Source organism: Acomys russatus, chromosome 15, assembly GCF_903995435.1.
Source record: "Acomys russatus chromosome 15, mAcoRus1.1, whole genome shotgun sequence".
In the NCBI taxonomy this organism is placed as follows: domain Eukaryota; kingdom Metazoa; phylum Chordata; class Mammalia; order Rodentia; family Muridae; genus Acomys; species Acomys russatus.
Window position 1 is genome coordinate 35,312,551 of NC_067151.1, and position 19,477 is coordinate 35,332,027.

Consider the following 19,477-nt stretch of genomic DNA (forward strand, 5'->3'; position numbering starts at 1 on the left):
CACTGCAGAGATGATTTCCGCAGAGTCAGCTCTGAGGCACTGTTGTAAGGAAGTTAGCTGTGTGCTGCTCACACACCCCTGGCTGTTCTTCACCTGGACACACTGGCTGGGCCTGAGATTTGAGAATCCTAGCTAGTTGCTGGCTGAGGAGCTTCTCGGGTGTTTCTGTCATTCCTACTGGGAAGCTAGCTTCTAAGTCCTAAAACCACACAGCCCGGTTCCTCCCCAGTGACGATGATGGTGCTAATAGGGCAACTCCTGTTCTCAAGGTTGGTTTCTTAAAACAAAACAAAACAAAACAAAACAAACCAAAAAACCAGACTGAAATATTTTCTTCTAGACTCCTTTGAGAAATTTGCTACAAATGGATTGGAATATCACACAACCCTCCCTAGGCCAGATCCACCACTCCAATCAGCCAGGTTTTAATCAAGGGCAGGACAAAGAAAAAAAAAATCTTACATTAAAAACAAAAAACAAAAAACAAAAAAACTAACAGCCAATAGATCACACGATGCCTTTTTGGCAATTATTCTACATACTGTTTAAAACTGTACTGGCAGTTGGAATTACGTAAGAACCAATTTTGACTTACATCTTTTTCACTGTTTTCACTTCCTCTTGAAAATCAAATCTGGGGATTCTCAGGTTATTGTTGTTGTTGTTGTTGTTTTCTGTCAGAAAAATACCATTTCAGGAAAGCCAGAGGGTAAAGGTCATGATTAGTGATCTCCAGTCCAGTCAGGTTATGGGCCCTTCTAACTGGAAGAGCTCAGCTGTGCTGTCTGTGGGTTTACTGACCTTCCTTAAACCCTACACTAGGGCCTGGTGATTTAGAGCACCTGAACTCCACGCCGCCGCTCCTGTCACTAGCCATCTTGGCTACTCCTCTTTACCTCTTTTGCAGATCTGAACTGTGCTTTTAAAAGGCAGTGTTTCTACCCTGTCCTCCTTTCAGGTCTTCTTTGTAGCTCTTTCCCTGCAGTGTGGATTCCAGGTAGAGTCCTGACTTCAGGTGTAACAGGAAGGGTTAGCTAGGAAGCAATGCTGCCGGGCTCAGATCCTTTATACTCACACTGCCTGGGTACCATGGGACCACCTGAGAGCAGATGGGTCCTCACCTGCTCCTGGACGCTGGCTCACTTCCACCAGTGTGACGTGTGATGTAGTTAGTGCCAACAGTGGTTCTTCTTCACTTGCAAAATGTATTGTGAGTACCTAATTTTGTACATAACAAGTCTTTTTTTTTTCCTTTGAAGAATAGCCTAGGATTTACCTTAGCAATGGGTTAGTTAGGGTTTCTATTGTTTTAATAAAACACTGTATCCAAAGGCATCTTGAGGAGCCAAGGGTTTACTTTTCTGCTTCCACACCAGAGCCCATCACTGAAGGAAGTCAGGGAAGTAATTCAAGCATGGCAGAAACCTGGAAACAGGGAAGGGCTGATGAAGAGGCCACAGAGGAGTGACTCTTATTGGCTTGCTCACACACCTTACGGCACCCAGGGGTGGAACCGCCCATGATCTGGGCCCTCCCACAGCATCATCTGTTGTGTGCATTTTCTCAGTTGAGCGTCCCTCTTTCAAAATGACTCTAGCTTGTGTCAAGTTGGCATAAAACTAGCCATCACAGGATGTCCTTACTTGCCAGAATTCTGTTACATAGCTTAGCATGTGTCTCACAGAGACTGAAGACAAAGCCATCACTTCCAATGGCTGTGATGTTAGCTTAACCACTTCACTGAGGGGACACTGAATTCTCTAACCAAGTTCAGGGCCAACCTGAATTCTTTGATTTCTTCGGGCTTGGAAGGGGAGAGTGTGGCACCATGAATGGGCCTCAAGATTTCTGGTCTCGAACTGTGCCTCTTGTTTTTTATTGTGGAAAATGGGAGGAGTGTTTTTGCAGGTGACAGCTGGCAGCCAGACAGCAAACCGTCCTGGAGATGAGATTTGCACCACTAATGACAACTCATAGCATAGACAGGGGTTTAGACACAAAGTTTGCCCCCAACCTTGGACAAGGGATTTGTCCTCATGGAGGCACAGTGGACGTACCAGCTTAGAGGTAGTAGTGTAGGTTTTATTCCATCCGTATACAGTAGATGCTCTGTAGATATGTATGACTCAAGCAGGAAAATAAAGCGTAACATTCATTTTTTTTGGAAAAAATTTTATTAAAAAATTAAAGTGAGTGTGGAGGTGGGGAAAGAAAAAAACAAAACAAAACAAAAAAACAAAACAAAACAAAAAAAACCAAACCCACACAACTGACACATGCTTTTAGAATAGCAAGCATGTGACACTGGTTATAGAGTTTTCCCAGCTACTGATCTAGTCTTTCACATCAGTCACAGTCAAGGAGGGCTTCCAAGGGAAGCTATATGTAAACAGGTCATCCATACTATGGTGAGCAAGAACTATGTGAGAACCCCCAACTCTCTGAAAGCCTGAGAGCGACCACACCTCAGGAGTGCGTCCACATGGAGTTAAGAGTTCTGGTTTGGATGTGGTGTGTACAGAGGTTGTGGGAGGAAAACAGTAGAGACCAACATTGTCAGCAGAGGATGGCCTTAAAGCACCTTTAGATCCTGGACCCTTTGCCACAATTCAAGCCAGCGATCCTCATACTGAGAAGATGAGGCTGGTCAGCTTTAAAGGTTCTCTAAAGCTCTGTGCTGGAGAGGAGTGCTACAGGTGAGTCTGTGTAAACTGGTCAGCCACTTGGCCTTGGCCTGAAAGGTAGTAAAGCAATCCCTGCCTCTTAAATATAAAGGGGATCTCATGAAAGCCATGGCGCTTTTGTGAGCTCAGGATGAGGCAGGTGGGAGGCAGCCCTGAGGAATCTGTCAAGAGCTGTTTCAGGAAGTAAATAGAATAGAGTTGATTTGAGAACACAAAACAACTTCCGAATTACTAACAGGCCAACCCCACTTCTAACAGTTCAATGAACTTTCTTTCATCAGTGCCAGACAGGAAGCTGCCGTTCAAACAAAATATAGGACAGTTGCGGGTCCTGACTTGGGAAGACGTACTGAATAAAACGTATTAAAAAAAACTTTATTAAACATAGAGCACTATGCCCAAATAACTTCCCAGGGTTACGAAAGCCTCCTGGAGCCTTACTGACAGCATGTGGATATTGTGACATTGATTCCAAGGTTCCCGTTATCTGCAAAGAGATGTGCTATGGCTGTGTCAAAAACAAGGCAGTCACTGTTCATGATGGCCGCAGCCACGCCATCGTGAATGGAGCGGGGTGTGGCCTCCCAGGTCAGTCTCCGCCGGTTCCCGTTCAACTCCAGTCTGTAGGCAAAGTTCTCAGCTTGCTTGCGGGTGCCGATGAGGAGGACGATGGCGAAGAACTGCTGGTGACCTTCGTACTTCTCCTGCTTCTCAAGGACCAGCATGAAGTGGTGGCCGAAGCAGGACTGCATCATCACCCAGTCCACAGCCCCTGGCAGGTTAATGTCTGTGGCTAGAAAGACAATGTCCTCTCCCTGGAGGGTAGTGATACTCTTGTGTGCATGCATGAGATGGGACATCACGGCTTCCAGGGACCCCTGCCACTTGCAGGAGGCACCAGGACAGGGACAGGAATAGGGACGGTATTCACAGATGTCTTCGTGCTCCGGTTTTTCCGTATGGTGGAGAGTCAGGGAACAGCCCGTGGTAGCATACTGCAGAGAGAGAGAAAGGAACATGCTGCGTCATGGCGTCTTCTCGAAACCTCCTCCTCCTCCATGCCAACATCTATGCATACCCACCCACACAAGCTTCCTGGGCTCAACTTCTATCTTTATCTAAGCTACTTTTGTTCAAGGAGAGTTGACTATTTAATCAATTTCTACTCGCTGTCAATAGCATCGTGCCTAAAGTCCCTACAACGGTAAAGGATGAGAATTAACATTCTTTTAAGAATGTCAAACAAGCAGAACTACTGAGAGTACATGGCCCCTTTCTCATTTTCGATAACCCCGACTCCTTTTAAGAATTCAACTACTTGGAAGTGGGGTGGGCAAGGAATCCTGCATTACCCCTAGGCTTCTCCTGCGAACAGATGACTTGGGTGATAGCACAGTCTCGCCCCACTCCTTCCTGACTTAGAATGATGGAGGTCATCCAGTGGAGAAGGGTCCCTTGTGGCTCCGTGTTCTCAACCACTAGCATGGCCAAGCATGGGTGGAGGAGGCTGGAAGGGGGGAGCAGGCTTGCTGTCTCCTTTGTACCTACTGCCCTGCAAGTGCTGTGCCTACAAGTTTTTGTTTTGTTTTTAAAGAAATCACATTTAAGACTAGTCAAGGTGAAGGGCACCTACTCTCTCCTTAAAGCCCACTAGGTTTCCCTGAAATCACTGACCCCCTCCCAGCCCCGTGGTCAAGAGCACATCTCTTCCTGATGAGGTTGGCTCGGTCCTCCTTCCAGGCTGGGAATGGGGCAGCTGGATCAACCTGTAAACACTCTGCCCTTCAGATACTCCTTATTCGCATAGGAACAACATATTTATTTTCCTTCCTATTCAAGACACTCTTAGTAGAGACATCCTGTCTGTCATGACAGAAGGCCAACTTCATAAGAACAGCAATGATCTTTCTAGTTGCTAGCGAGAGGATCAGTCCACAACAGATACCTACCCCGTGCTCTGCACTGTGGTCACAGAAAGAAGCAGCAGCAACCATTCTTTAGGTAAGAGGAGGAGTTAGCCTCCAATCCTTGGAGCACAGCACAGCAGAGCGACTGTGTAGCTTGCTGCACTGACTCTCCAGTCCTCCCTTGAAGGGACTGCACCAGGCCATCTTTCTAAGATGCTAACAGGGAAAAAAAGCAAAACCACTAGCGAACTCGCAGTTGGTTCTGCTTCTCCTTAGCCTGACTTAGACGCCCCTTATCAAATTAGCACAGGTCCATTTCCATTCCTTACAGAATGTCTTTCTAGCAACCGTGTGTTGTGTGTGTGATCTCCACACAGGACACCAAGCTGACGTCTCTGAGAGGATACAGAAGCCAAGACAACAACAGATTCTCCCCATGGGGAACTCAAAGACACTGGAAGAAATATAGCACACGGGAGTGGGGCATGGGGGTGTGTGTCTGTGCGCCATTGCTATGGAGGGTGAGACAGAAAGCTTCTGTGCTTCAGGCTCTCCCTAAAACACACAGAACTCTTTCAAAACAAAACAAAACAAGAAAACAAACAAACAACAACAAACAAGCAAAAATTAGCTCATGCGTCCACCACCTTGGGTGAAGTATCTCTGTTTCTGGTTTGCTGAAAGGAACTGCTTGTTCACATTTCAGAACAGTGGACTAATTTTAAAAGTTCAGTTAAAAAAAAAAAGTCTTGGTCAGAAAGAGAATTAGAGTTACCCATTTCTATTTACATTCTATGTGCTCAACTTTTCAAAGCCTTATAAACAAGTCCCTGTGAACTGTTTTAAATCCGGGGTGTGGGCAGGACACGGAGCCTCCTGGTGGCCTCCTGTGGACAGTGGGTGAGGCACTTCAGCCCAGAGTTTGTAAAGCACACAGAAAGACAACAAAAATAGCAAGATCTTCTTCTAGCCTGGCTCAGTGTTTGGACCAGAAGCCGGCTTCAGAATGGGCTGCTGACCTTAGCTGCCAGGGTGAAGCCCAGGAAGGAGACAAAGTTTGGCACAGAGCATCCTGAAGAGCATCTCCTGAGCCTCTCCCCACAGCCTCAGACCACTCTACCTCCCACAGCCAACACCCACAGGGAGTGTTTCCACCCTAGCGCAGCTGGGAACTTGCCCTGCTCAGGCAGCAGTATTTACGTGCTTTTACTTGGTTTTCACACGTACAACTCAGGGTAGCTCCCCAAGTCACCCAGAGAGAAGAGGCATCTCCTTACAGCTGCATGGACAGTGGCTTTCTGAAGAGAAACTGCTATAGCCTCTACTAACTTAAACACGCTTTTAAAGCCTTGGGCGTTTTATTCTGTTTCCTCTAATCCAGCTGAACTTCAAGATCAATCTGTTTCTCTCATTTTACCCTTGTGGTAGTTTAGGATCACTGAGGCCATTTCTATGGTAACTGGATTAAAGACGATCTCTAAGAAAACACTCAAACTTTGTTTTTGTGGTGTCTGCGTAAGTTGCGTCACCCCGCTGTCTGGCTTATCCATGCTGTAGTGGCTGCCCACTCCACACAGTCACGGCTCAATGATCTAGCGCCATTTGAAACAAACGATTCTCTTCCTGATATTTGGGGTGAGAGGGCTTCTGTTTACAGGCCTGGTTCTTTCCTGTACCCAAGTGTTGCTGAGAGGGGCCCCAAGGCTCCTTTGCAGAGAGGCTCCTGTGTCCTGGGACACACCCACAGCTATAAATGAGATTTCTCCTTTGGGAAAGATGTGCTCATTTCCCCCAAAGGACGGGGGTTATTTTTAAGTAAACCTCTCTAAAGAAGGGGGGAGGGAGGAAGAGGAGAACATAGAGATGGGGGGTGGGGAGGAGAAGAGATGAGAGAGGACCAGTGGGGAGGAGTGAAGGAGAAACAAATGCGGACATCAGGCCTAGGACATCTTTGTAGCATCTGTCAGGTGCTGCCATGCAAAGGTTTTGTGCAAATACGCTCTGCCATTGAAAGGCTGTGTGTAACCTGCGGCTTTGTGTTTAAGTCTTTGCAGAAAGCAGTAAATATTTCCCATTCTTTTCCAGGCAAGAAGTGTACAGGCTGTATTTAGGGTGGAATTTAGGCAGGGTTTCCCTTTTTGGCACAGAAACCCTTTCATATACAAATACAGAACATGTTCATACACAAATACATATAATGAGAAACCATGACATATTGAACACTAGACATTTATTTACCTATAAACAGTAACACTATTTGTTTATAAAATGAGCCTATAAGCTAAATACTCTTCTTCTCAGCCAGACTGCCAATGAAGGCTGGATGCTGAAGAAGGTTTAGACCTACTCGTTGAATCTGTTTCACTACATTTGACTCTGTGTAATTGCAGTGTGACACATTGAACAACGACAATCAGGCATCACCGACAACTGAGGTGCCAGGAGCTCCATGGCAGAAGTCGGTTCCTCTGGGGCGCCACGAGGTAACTGCCCTGCCTCCACCTGCTTACCTCCAAGGAAACAGCTCAAACTCATTAGCCGACTACCTGCCAGTGTCTCAAATGAGAATGTTTCAAACAAATACAAACTAAACCATAACCGATAGTCTACTGTTGGATGTGAATCAAATCCACGAAATGACCCTTTTTAGAGTAAGCACAAGGAAAAAAGCATGGTGCTCCAACGTGAATAAGCTGCAGTGATCACAAAAGGCACAATGACTCTGCAAAGGCCATTTCTAGGACAGCCACTGAGCGAGCTGCATGCACTGCAGACTGGAGCCCAGCCTCTGCTGTCTTATTTCCTGATTCCGGGAGAAGATGTCCTAGATTTTAAGAGAGACACAAGGAGAGACTTGGGAGTCAGGCAGGGTGCCTGCAGCTTACATTTAAATGTCTAACAATATAGGTCTGAGTTGAAAAAGCATAATGAAAACACACACGAGGAAGAAGGAACTAGCGACTCTAGATAAAGGCCATTAGGAATGTTTCCTTTTTACACTAATACTGCAACCTTTCACACCAATACAGCAACTGTTTTCTATGCTTAAACCGTGTCAAAATTTAAAATGTAGGAAGGAATCCAGAAGAGATGTTCCCATGTTTACATTTTAAGGGATAAAGGTTTCTAATGAGTTGGTTGAATAAATTGAACTTTCTCTTAGTGTTTTCCTAGCATACAACATCTATGTGGAAATAAAGCAAAGTCACTCATTTCTCTTTTCTTCAAGGTTCAGTTGGACTCATTGTGGTGAAACAACATAGTTTTGCAATGAAGAGATAAACTGTTATAAAACCACCAGCACCCCCACCACAACACTGCTTCTTTGGTCCTCATAAATGACAAGCATTCACTGTCACTTACTGATCCTTCCGAGGCTGGAAGTCCCTGCTGGTTTGTGGCCTGCTTTGCCATTTCTGGCCACTCCAGTTGCATCATCACCAGACAAGTCTGATCCATTCTAAGACCCCATCTAAAAGGTGAGTTCCAGGAATGAAATCAGCCCAGTCCACCATTTTCTCTCACAGGCCCCAGTGAAGTGTGTGAGTTCAGCAGGAGGGACCTGTAAGTTATGAGCGACCAGCAGATATGCAGGGAATACCCAGCTGCTGTCCGTCTTCTCAACACTCTTCAGAGCTGAACCCATTATAGCATGGTAAGCCCAGCATGGCCAAGAGGCCTTAGGCTTACCAAGCTGGTAACCCATACTGGAGACTGGACGAGGGCCCCGTCCACATGAGGCAAATGACATACTCTCAAAGTACATGTCTAACCTCAAAATCACCATTTTAAAAAACACAGAAGATGTCTAGGGCCTGGAGAGACAATGCAGTGGTTAAAAGCACTGGTTGCCGTTCCAGAGGACCCAGGCTCAAGCTCCAGCACACAACTTACAACTGTCTGTAACACAGTTTTAGGGGGATCTGGCACCCTCATACAGACATAGAAACAAAACAAGGTGGCGCACGCCTTTAATCCCAGCACTTGGGAGGCAGAGGCAGGCGGATCGCTGTGAGTTCGAAGCCAGCCTGGTCTACAAAGTGAGTCCAAGACAGCCAAGGCTACACAGAGAAACCCTGTCTCAAAAAAAAAAAAAAAAAAAAAAAAAAAAAAAGAATAAATCATTAAAACATTTTCGACCTTAAAAACAAAAGAAATCTTCTAGCAATTCAAACTAGGGGTGTGTGTATGTATGTGTGTGTATGTGTGTGTATATGTGTGAGATTAAAATGTGATCATAGATTACTGCTCATCTTTTTATAGGCCTAATCATTTTGTTTAAGTTCTGACTTTACTGGTTCTATTACCTGCTCCTCGCCTACCTGGTACTCATTGATAAATGAATAAATATTAAGTTTATTTTAGATGATGGACAGTCTCCCACCTTGTTGATTTTAACTCCAATTGGAAATCTTACTGTAGGTTTTAGTATTAAAGAGGGATTCAGTAGTTTTGGATCATGTAAAAAAATGTTCATATTTTTCAATGTCATAATTATAGGTTTCTTCTATCATTTTTGGTAAAGATGTTTCACATATTTTGTTTATATAAAGGACTAGAGTAGGTGTTTATAACTCTTCTGAAATGTCCCACAGACTAGAAACAACAGTGCTGCTGTCCTTCTGATGGCTGTATGCCGCTCTTGAACTAGATTTATAACCACGGGTGGAGTTATCTGTGTTTAGAACGCCAGTCCTTGGGCCCCGTTTGACCCTGAGCCTGTTAATATGATTAACAGTGAAAGAGTGTGTACTTGTCGAGTTCACCCTTGAACAGAAGGATAAAGTGCAGTTGTCCAGCCTGTGTCTGGTTAGATCCTCCTCTGAATATCCCTGCATGCTCCCATGTAACTCCAATGGTAAATTCCTCCCCTCCCCTCCCAAGGCAGGGTGAAGCCATGATTATCAACTAGTACGGCAGTAATGGCTTCACAGACAATAAATGAGAAGACTCTATTACTCAACCCCAGAACTGCCACACAGTGCCATCAAACACTAGTGAGCCTGATACACTGATAATGTGACAAAGCTCATTTAGAGGAAGACCGTTCTCATTAAAATCTTGGGTTCACAAATCTCTCCTTTGTTCCTGAGACAAAACAGATCACACGCTACAGATAGTTTTCTTAGTAAGTGGTGTGTTGGTGGGAGATTTGGGGGGGGGGTTGGTAATTACTATCTCAGAGATCTGAGAACATTCTGTGTTGGAGGCAGGGAATGTGTGGCCTTGCACATGTGGACATGTGGTCAGCCACAGTCCGGTTTTAATCTCAGAAACTTTGAGCAAACGTTGACTCCTGACCATCTTGTTTCCCACCTGCCCACAGGAAGAGTTAGTGAACAAGTGCACACTGTCACTGGGAACGGCTGGGCGAGATCCTTTTGGTGCGGACTAAAGTACTCGAACAGACCGCCAGAGGCAAAGGCTTTCTGCCATGCTGGGAGCAACCCACCCAGCCCCTTTCAGTGCCAGGTTCCCACTTGCACAGTTCTACTGACAGCACGGGCAGGCCTGGAACTGTGACTCTCCCTTACCAGTCTTCTATAGTCTAAGAGAGCAGATTCGTCAGACAAGGAGCTAAAATACAAGGTGCCCAGGATATCTCCAGGCATTAAAATAAATAAATAAATAAATAAATAAATAAATAAATATATATACATATATATTTATATACACACATATATATGTGTGTGTGTGTGTGTGTGTATTTATACCTCCTTCCAGAATTATCTGTTGCTTAACTGAAGCTCAAATTTAACTAGGCATTCTGAATTCGATCTGGCAACCTTGGAAGAGGACCCTTCTGTTAGCACAGCCATCCCTCCCAAAGCCAGCGCTTTAGTCTGCAGTGGAGCCAGGCAGAGTGAATGGAAGACAAGACAGGTGGTTGTAAGAAAAAGCCACCGCTTCAGACCCGAGTCTGTGTTGTCTGGACCAACAAATCCAAGCGTATGCGTATCTTATGAGGCATGCTAATTGCGTCTTGTTTTCTTCTCAAAGAGGTTAGGAGGACAACAGCAGGCAGCACACCTGTGAGGCACCAAAGAGGAAGCAAGCAGCTGGCCTCCCTGGAGTCCACAGGTGCAAAGTGCAGCCCACACCCCTGGTGACTCCTCTTTGTTCCTCTGTTTCAGGAGGGCACTGCTGCTCTGCTAGCCTGTCTGTCTACTCCAGGAGGGAGAATGCAGACAATGGCAGGTGAGGCAAACAGGCAAGTCACTGAAAGGAAAGGACCTGGGGTGCAGGAGGATGTCAGACGTGACTGAGGTGACTAAAATTAAGTGGGTCATGAGCACCAACCAGCTCAGGTCTGAGTTCACAGGAGGGAGCGCTGAGTCACCAGCAACACTAAGGCTGTAAAGGATGACACCACTGATGGCGATGACAGAAGAGATGGAACTGCAAACACATTTCAAGGTCTAGACTACTTTGGCTTTACCAACAAAGACTTGACCCTTTCTCATGTACTACATGAGAAACCCTAGAAACAGCATCTTTAGGAAATGGTCATCTTATGCCCATGGACTCGGGTTAGTAGTAATTAAAAAACATCATAACAAGGAAAGGAAAGTAAAAATGACTACTAAGAAGAGCCCAACTGAACAGTTCTGGTGCTGTTAGGGAATGGCAGTGCGATGCAGCCAGCGCACGTGACCTCAAAGGGTATTTATCAGTAGATCGGAAAAGCCAAGAAACAGCATGAAAACCTGCATTCTCATTTGTGTTGCCTCTTCTTGTTGGAGGAAGGTATGAGTGAAAGAAACCATTATGTTACAGGCATGTTTGCAAGGAAATTTACAGAATGGTATCATGGTTATTTTTTACCAGGGGGAAACTATTGGGCATTTTGATTTTATATCATTTTCTGTTCAGTTGTACATTTGAAAGGAAGGAGCACTGTTTCCCCGATAATAAAAATGCAGATGAAAGTTATAACATAAAATGTGTAAAATGAGATATGTAAACTAAATATATATATATATATATATATATATATATATATATATACTTAAAAGTGATGCCTAACCAAACCAGGCTTTAAAAGATTAGAGATCTTGTGAACAGTGCCACATAAGTAGGAAGGCCTTATCTTTCTCAACTAAACAAGGAAGGAAGGAGAGAAAGAAAAATAGATTACAGAAATTAGAAAAATGAAAAAAGTCTCATTCCATGATCTAATGTCAGGGCCATGTTACCTGCCTTTAGGAAGCCCGTTGATGGGCGGACACCATCAGGAGAAAGTGAAAGAATCTGTGGGAGAAAATGATTCTTTAATTTTTTTTTTCTTTCTCACGTTTATACCAGCCTGCAGTAACACTCCACCCATCCTTTGCTTCCATTGAGCATCTGACTGTGCGTGTATTTAGTGCCATGGCAGGCCTCGGTGCTTTGCATGAATTATTACCACCAACTCCCAACATCACCTTATTTCACAAATGAGCCACCATGGAGGGGCTTAGGGCAGTCACCAGTCATCCACAGTGGGATGGAGTGAAGACGTAAACCAGGTTTGATTAGGGCCTATTGTTAAAGCTATCACAGCCAGGGAGCTCGGCTGTAGGAGGGACCAAAGATAGCGCCTTTGTTCACTCCAAGTTTTAGAGCGGCACAAACCCACATTTTGCCATGGGAATACTGTCCATTCTATCTCTATGGCAACTTTTAATCCCACAGATGCACACAGTCTAAAAAGTCATTGCATAAAAATCTTTACCAAGCTGGAAGTGAGTAGTAAAAACTGATACCTGGCCAACTGTCAAGGAGCCAGAAGGAAGAGGTGACTGATGCAAAGTTAACGGAGTACTACTAGGTCATTTTCAGGAGCTCCAATAAGACCCGGAAAGAACCGTTAGTATGAAGACACAGGTGCAGAATGGAAGCTCATTCGAATATCCCAGGGATAATCGCATCTCACCAGCAGTACCTGGTGGTGGTGGGCGCTGGCATTCAGGTGAGCAAATGCACAGCCATCTTGTGCCTTTCTGAAGTGAAGGCCTTACAAATTGGAATAATAAGTGCTACTTAGCCTGGCCTTCATACGGTCACACCAGCATGACATTTTGCACAGGGCTTACAGGAAAGAGCTGTGAGGAACAAGGACAGACTCCAGTTCAATCTCAAGCTGCCACTGCAGAGGCCAGATTTGCCATAGCTTCCGGTTGGCCTCTAGGCTGGCTGTAGTGACAGTTTACTCCAGTTCCAGATCATGGCGACCCTGGTAAAATTCTTTGGTTGGCTCCATTAGAATCAACATTAAACTTTAGCACAGCTATGCAATATTCTAGCACTTCAGTTTTATTGGACATTCAAAAGCTGTACTGTCAATCTTGTTCTTTAAAGTACTGAGCCTTGGAGTAATGGGCCTGGGTTCTCATTCTTTGTGTGTAATTGTAAGGCTCTGAGACCACCTGGTCAATTGCAGGCAGTTGTAAAGGCTGCAGAGACGGCTTCCAAAGGCATTGACTCATGGGAGAATTTTTGAGATTGAGAAGAAATGTTTGAAACTATTTTTGCTAATGGGCTTCTGAGTCCCAGCACAGTACCCCCTGGCCTCTATGGTCCTTTTAATTGGACGTCAAGGTACCCACTATTTTAACAGATTAATTGACTTGGTGAAGTTCATGGCTAGACCACAGCCAGGACTTCCGAGAACCCAGCTCTTCTCCCCTCTCCCTAGAGATTTTGTTCCCATGACCACTTACCAGGTTCTAGAATTTTAGGGTAGGGGGAAAAAAAAATCTCTGGTGTAATCATTTAGCCCTAGCCCTGCTTCTAAAGACCCAGACGTCCAAAAAAACATACCACTTTGTACAAAGTCAAATATCTAATCACTGCGGCAACAATTACAGTCTGTGGGTGACCAGACTGAATACCCCTTAGAAAATAAAGATTAAAAGAACCTAAGTTACAAAATCACTGCTAGGGCCCTCAGCATTCCAGATCAGGTATGCAGAGAATGAAGGAAGAGAGGCTGGGCTCAGTAAACACTGCCTAAAACAGAACCAATCAAAGGCGGTCTGTTTCCAAGCAGCAGGAATTTGGCCCGTGGATATGGATAGTTTGGCCCGTAGTGCTGGCTTTACATTTGACTTGGCCAAAGTTGAGAGAAAGAGGGAGAGGGAGAGGGATCAGGGGTTGAGATCCGACATCCAAGTCCAGTTTCTAGTTTCTCCCCCTTTTTTGTCCTATGAATACCTGGCATGGCTGCCTCCACATTCCCTGCTCTCAGGCAAGAGCAAAGGATGCCCTCTTTGGGTTTGTTTTGTGATACAGGGTCAGACTATGCTGCTGCCTGCCACTGGGCTCAGGTGACCCAGCTCAGTTTAGAGCTGCCCTCTTTGTAGGGGCGTGGGGCCTGAGCTCCCCAGCCTTGCTGCTTCTACAGCAGTTCCCAACCCGGGGGTCGAAAGACCCTTTCACAGGGGTCATCTAAGAGCACTAGAAAACATGAGTATTTATGTTATGATTAAAAGTGGCAAATCAATAATTTTAGCGTTGAGGCCGCAACATAAGGAACAGATTAAAGGGTCGCGCAGTGGGTCAGGTCGGAGAGTTAGGGAGGTTGAAAACCACTGCTCCCCAGGCTTCCTGAGCCTCAGAGGCTATGTGTGCCAGCTTCCTTTCCTCCTGGCGCTCTAGTCCCTGGGAGTGTTTTAAAAGTTTGTTTCAATTGGACTATCCCTTTAAAGAGTCAACTATGTTGCCTGACTTTATTTATTCATTTATTTATTACGAAGCAACATTCTTACAATCTAACCTCAGAAAAGACATATCTAGTGGAGGCTTTCAATTTCAGTGATGATATGCAGCCCTATTACAGGAACTTTCAAAGAAGACAAGTAAAGAATGGAAAACATGTCATATAATAATACAAGCAGACCAGAGAGGTTTACTTATTTCTTACGGTTGTGGAGAGAAACTCGGGAATGATGATACAAAACACTCTCGAGGGACCAGTGAGATGGCTAAGGGATGTCACTCAGCAGGTAGAGGCACCTGCTACCAATCTGATGACCTGAGTTTGATGCTCTGCCACCAAGCATGACCCAGGTGATGAGGGGAGAGAACTGACTCCCACAAGCTGTCCCACAACACACCAAAGTGTGCCCCACACATGTGCAAACACATACAACAAATAAAAGTACATTAGAAATAGACTATCGAGTGGTGAACTATGTGTTGTTGCCATGTCAACCTTCACATGGCTGTCTACACCTGCTCTCACTGAGCTCCAGGACAGGCTGCCTAAAGCTCTCAGCTATACATGAAGAAGGGACCGAAAACACCCCAAGTGAGCAATATTTTGATAAAAATCCTTAAAGGGGAAAAAAAATCTGAATTAATTCATATAGTCTCCTATACCAAAAGCATAGTAACACTTCAACATTTAATTATGTGGCCTCACACTTTACATAAGGTACCTATTTGTCAACACTTTCATTCTTTATAATCCAATAGTCCAAAGCTGTGTTGAGACAGTGTCATCTGACACACTCCTCCAGTAAGATGGCTTTGTTACTAGTGTCAGCCTTGAATTATAACTTGGAAGCTCGGAATCTAATTTCTGATTCAAAATTCCCATGTAGGAAGGTGTATACCAAAGATGTGTGCCTGACTGTGTGAAAGTTGGTAAGTTAAATCATTCCTCCACCCCCCCCACCCCCCCCCCCCAAGTTTCTCTGTGTAGTTCTTGCTGTCCTGGTCTCAGTTTGTAGACTAGGCTGGCCTCGAACTCAGAGATCTGCCTGCTTCTACCTCCCTGAGTGCTGGGATTCCAGGTGTGGGCTGCCGCACCCGGCTTGGCAAGTTAATTAACACTAATATGTCTACAGACGTGAGGTTTTTCACCTGAAGACAAGTCAAACTAATAAGTGCTGCCTCCTGCAAGTTAGTTGAGACAAAGAAGAAATGCAATACATTTCACACAGCCTCCCTATTTTCCATGGAATGGAAATTGACTTCCTTAGAAGTAGCCTGGTGCTTCATTTATAGATGAGGAACTCAAGGCTCTCTCTGCCCTACTAGGGCCCACACTAGGTGGTCTCTCTCAGATATATGGAGAGAGCCAGGCAACTCCTGAGACTCTGGGCACTGAATACCAACACTATTCCTGCATGATTTAGCTCACGGAAAGACGAGTAGGTGGGGACAGTGACAAAGCAGTCCCCAGGAATTCTAGGAGCCTCAAACTACACAAGCTAAAAAAAGCCAGGTACACAGACCTCCCTTTCCAATTGGACATAGGCCTTATTTTTTAATATTTCTCATCTCCAATGAGTTGTTTTGGTTGCTGCAGGAAGAACACATCCATATTTGGCTTACCCAAACCAAGTGGCTGAGCTGCACTGCTTATCAGATGTAAGAGGTGCACACTCCAGGTTTATAAACTTCATGAATATGCACACACAAAAGTAACCCTAACATCTACTGTAAGCTTGCTTCCTGATCTGTGTGATGGCTTGGCTCAACTGCATTCTTACAAAATAGATTTCTAAGGAAAGTATTCACACGTGTACTCTTATTTGCAGATGATATAATATATAACAACTGACCCAAAAAATTCCACCAGGAAAGTGCTACACCTTGTTTATATAAACAGTTTCACCAAAGTAACTGGATACAAAATTAGCTCACAGAAATCAGTAGCCTTCCTATACACAAATGGCAGACTGGATAAAGAAAATGTGGTACATTTACACAATGGAGTATTACTTAGTCATTAAGAAGAAAGAAATTTGCAAGTAAATGGAACTAGGAAAAAAGCACCCTGAGTGACCCATAAGGGATGGAGGGCACACACACAGACACACGGCATGGACAGGGCCTGTAGGGCTCTGCAAAGGGCCTTCTGTGTACATTACAGCTTCCAGTTTAGTGTTTTTATGGGATTCCTGAATGTAAGAACAAGTGAGTCTCTGAGTCTTGTGCCTTCTTCCGGGCCCTTTTACTTCTGTTTGTTTGGTCCAATTCTTCATGAGTTTGGCAGTCTTTTATCTTATTATTATAAGGAGCTTTTTCTTTTCTAATGAGAGACAGAAAGAGAACGGATGAGGATGGGAGGTGGAAAGGGAGTGGGAGGAGCAGAGGGAGGGGAAACTAATCAGGATGTATTATAGGAGGGGGAAAAAAAAATCTATTTTCAATAAAAGGAGAAAAAAGCCATGGGAATATTTTATCCAAATTGCAGAGGTGCAAGCACTTGAACTGAGTGAATTAGTAAGCATTATGGGGGTGGGGGGGGGGGGGAAAGAGGCTAAAGGCAAGCAATTTAATAAGGTGACCATATAGCCTAAACCCTCATTCAAACCCTCATTTAAATCAGCTATTTTAGCAGGATTTGTGGCTGGGCAGAAGACCAAATTAAGTCACTCATTTTACTGAGTTGACTCTGAAGCCTAAAATTAAAATCTCCAGTGAACTATTTTTAATTTAAAACAGCTCTTGCCCTAAAAACTAATCATTATGCAAAGATATGCAAGACAACTTAAACAGTCGCAGGTAGAACAAGTACTCTTATTAAAAAAAAAATCTCAGAAGTATTATTTCCACATATAAGCTCAGAAAATGGAACTCCTTGGTACAGGTCTAGATTATAAAGAGGTATATAAATGAGACTGCGAGGATTTTCTTTTTTTAAATAAAGGGATTGATTCAGTGTAGGTAACAGGATGTTACAGCAAGCACAACTGCACAATGTAATCCTATCAGTCAAGTTTCAATGTGAAACAGGTGAGGATGTGAAAAGCTAGTTGTTAGGGAAAAACCCCCCAAAACCAAAACGAAAAAGAAAACCCCAAACCCATTATCTCTGTGTGGGTCTCTCACAGCTTTCAGACATTAATGATTCTATATTAAGCTGTAAACACAGGTCCTAAACACAAACCGGTGGAGACCCGAGACAAAGTCCATGAACTTGGACTTTCGCTTGTGGTTTGCTCTCAACGCCCCCTCCCCCACCCCGAGAACACAGGTAACTTTTAAATAAAATGCTAGCACCGAAGAACACTAATTAATAAAGCTCCTGGGTGTGAGTTCCTCACACTTACTAAAATACAAACAAAAAACAAAACAGCAGACACAACTTCAGAGTCCTTCCCAAACCCTGGGAAGCTGAGAGGAGAAGGCGTGGCTTGCAGGGTTTTCACTGTACCCTAGTAAAGCACGCAGCTTCCCCTCTGTAGCTCCATTTCCCAAGAGCTTCCAGATATAAGGTGCTGGGTCCAGGAGGAATTCAAGATCACTCCTGCCGGAAACTAGTGCTGGAAACTGTCCGTTTCCCTCCTCCACAATCCCCACGGCCAGCTTCCCTGTCCACGTTTTACTTTAAGCTGTCCAGACCTACAGAGCACACGCCTGCAGTGGACGCGGGCGGCACTAGGGTTGGGAGAGCCGCGATGCTTCTAGGCGTCAGTAAGTGACAACTTATCTAGAGCCTGTGCTCTAGCAAACATCAACCCTGAGCTAGTTCCCAAAATGGACAGGTGGGCATGGAAACAATGGGGAAGGTATACACGCACACGCGTGCGCGCGCACGAGAGAGAGAGAGAGAGAGAGAGAGAGAGAGAGAGAGAGAGAGAGAGAGAGAGAGATACATACAGACAGACAGACAGACAGACACAGAGAGAGACAGAGACAGAGAGACCTACAGAAACAGTGATGTGCGTGATGTGCCATTCGCCTCTCAGAGCTTTCGAGTGCGCTGGAAGACACCGGAACTCTGGAAGGTCGCTTGACAGATTTGCGGGTGGTCGCTGGACTTACCTTACAGGGGAACAGAACTGCCGAGGCCACCTTCTCCATAGCCAGGTTCCTGATGCTGGGCGTTAAGGCGCCCCTGCACGTCGGGCAGCAGCTCAACTTCTGGCGGCATTGGTTACACACCAGGTGCCCGGCCTGGCACTGCAGAATGGGGGGCAGGACATAGTCAAAGCAGACCGGGCACTCGAAGAGCGAGGTCAGCTCGTGGTGCTGCGGGGACACCGGGCCGGCCCCGCCGCCGGCCCCGGGGGCTGAGATCACCGCTGCCGCGGCGGGCACCGCGGACGAGCCGGGGCCCGCAGCCGAGATGGTGGCGGCGGCCGGGGGCGCAGCCGAGGACGGAGCGTGCGGGGTTTGAGGCGGCGGCGGTGGCTGCTTGCTGCAGGGTTTGTTAGCGCTGGGGCCGGTGGAGGACGGGCGGCTCATCGCGCTCCGAGCCCACCATGGACCTGCGGCGTCTGCCTGCCGCGGGGCCGCCCAGGTTAAGGCGGTGCGCGCCCCGCGGGTGGCCGGCTCCGGGACAACGCCACGGCGCCCAGCCCGGGGACCCGGCGCGGACCCGACCGGCACCGGGGCGGGGAGGCGCGGGAGACCGGACCACGCCGATCCTCTCCGCGGCGCCCGAAGTGGGTCGACGCTCTCGGGGGCTCGCAGCCGTGCGGTGCCCTCCTCCGGCGGTGTTCTGGTGCGCAAGAGAGTCCTGGCCCACCCGCTTCAGGAGCGGCAGCTGACGCAAGCCCCGGGGGCGCGCGCGGACGTGACGCTAAGACACGTGTACGGCCGACCCGGCGCGCTGGGACTGGCAGAGCCACCCGGGCGGCCCGCGCAGCTCCACCCGGACCAGCTGGCAGCGTCGGAGCGGTTTCCTGCTGAGCCACAGAATCGTTCTTGTCGCCTCCGCGGGGTGTCGCTTTCTCGGCGGTTGCAGAAGCCGGCAGCCTAGGAAGAAGTCGTAGCTAAAGTCCTCTGACCCTTCCCACAGGAGCTACGCCAACCAGCACCCGGCCAGAAGAGCAACTGCTGGAGGGGCGGGGGCGTGGATCGAGCGCGAGTGCGCCGGGGGGCGGGGCAGGGGCGGGGCTCGGAATCTCCACGTTTCTCTTGGAGTTGAGTCATTGATACGCGGGA

General features: G+C 46.4%; 1 protein-coding gene across 1 annotated transcript; it reads right to left on the minus strand.

Annotated features, from left to right (window-relative positions):
- Positions 1-2,255: 2,255 nt before the first annotated feature.
- On the minus strand, positions 2,256-18,896 carry Siah2 (siah E3 ubiquitin protein ligase 2). The gene is made up of 2 exons (XM_051157199.1): positions 18,353-18,896; positions 2,256-3,679 (listed from the first exon to the last, which is right to left on the minus strand). The coding sequence occupies exons 1-2, from the start codon at positions 18,773-18,775 to the stop codon at positions 3,122-3,124; spliced, it is 981 nt and encodes a 326-aa protein (XP_051013156.1). The 5' UTR covers positions 18,776-18,896; the 3' UTR covers positions 2,256-3,121.
- Positions 18,897-19,477: the final 581 nt, after the last annotated feature.

Excerpts from the sequence above, each read along its gene's own strand:
- Siah2 (XM_051157199.1), bottom strand. The coding sequence starts at position 18,775 with ATGAGCCGCCCGTCCTCCACCGGCCCCAGCGCTAACAAACCCTGCAGC. Across the intron at positions 3,680-18,352 it reads CAGTTCTGTTCCCCTGTAAG|TATGCTACCACGGGCTGTTC; the intron begins GTAAGTCCAGCG and ends CTCTCTCTGCAG.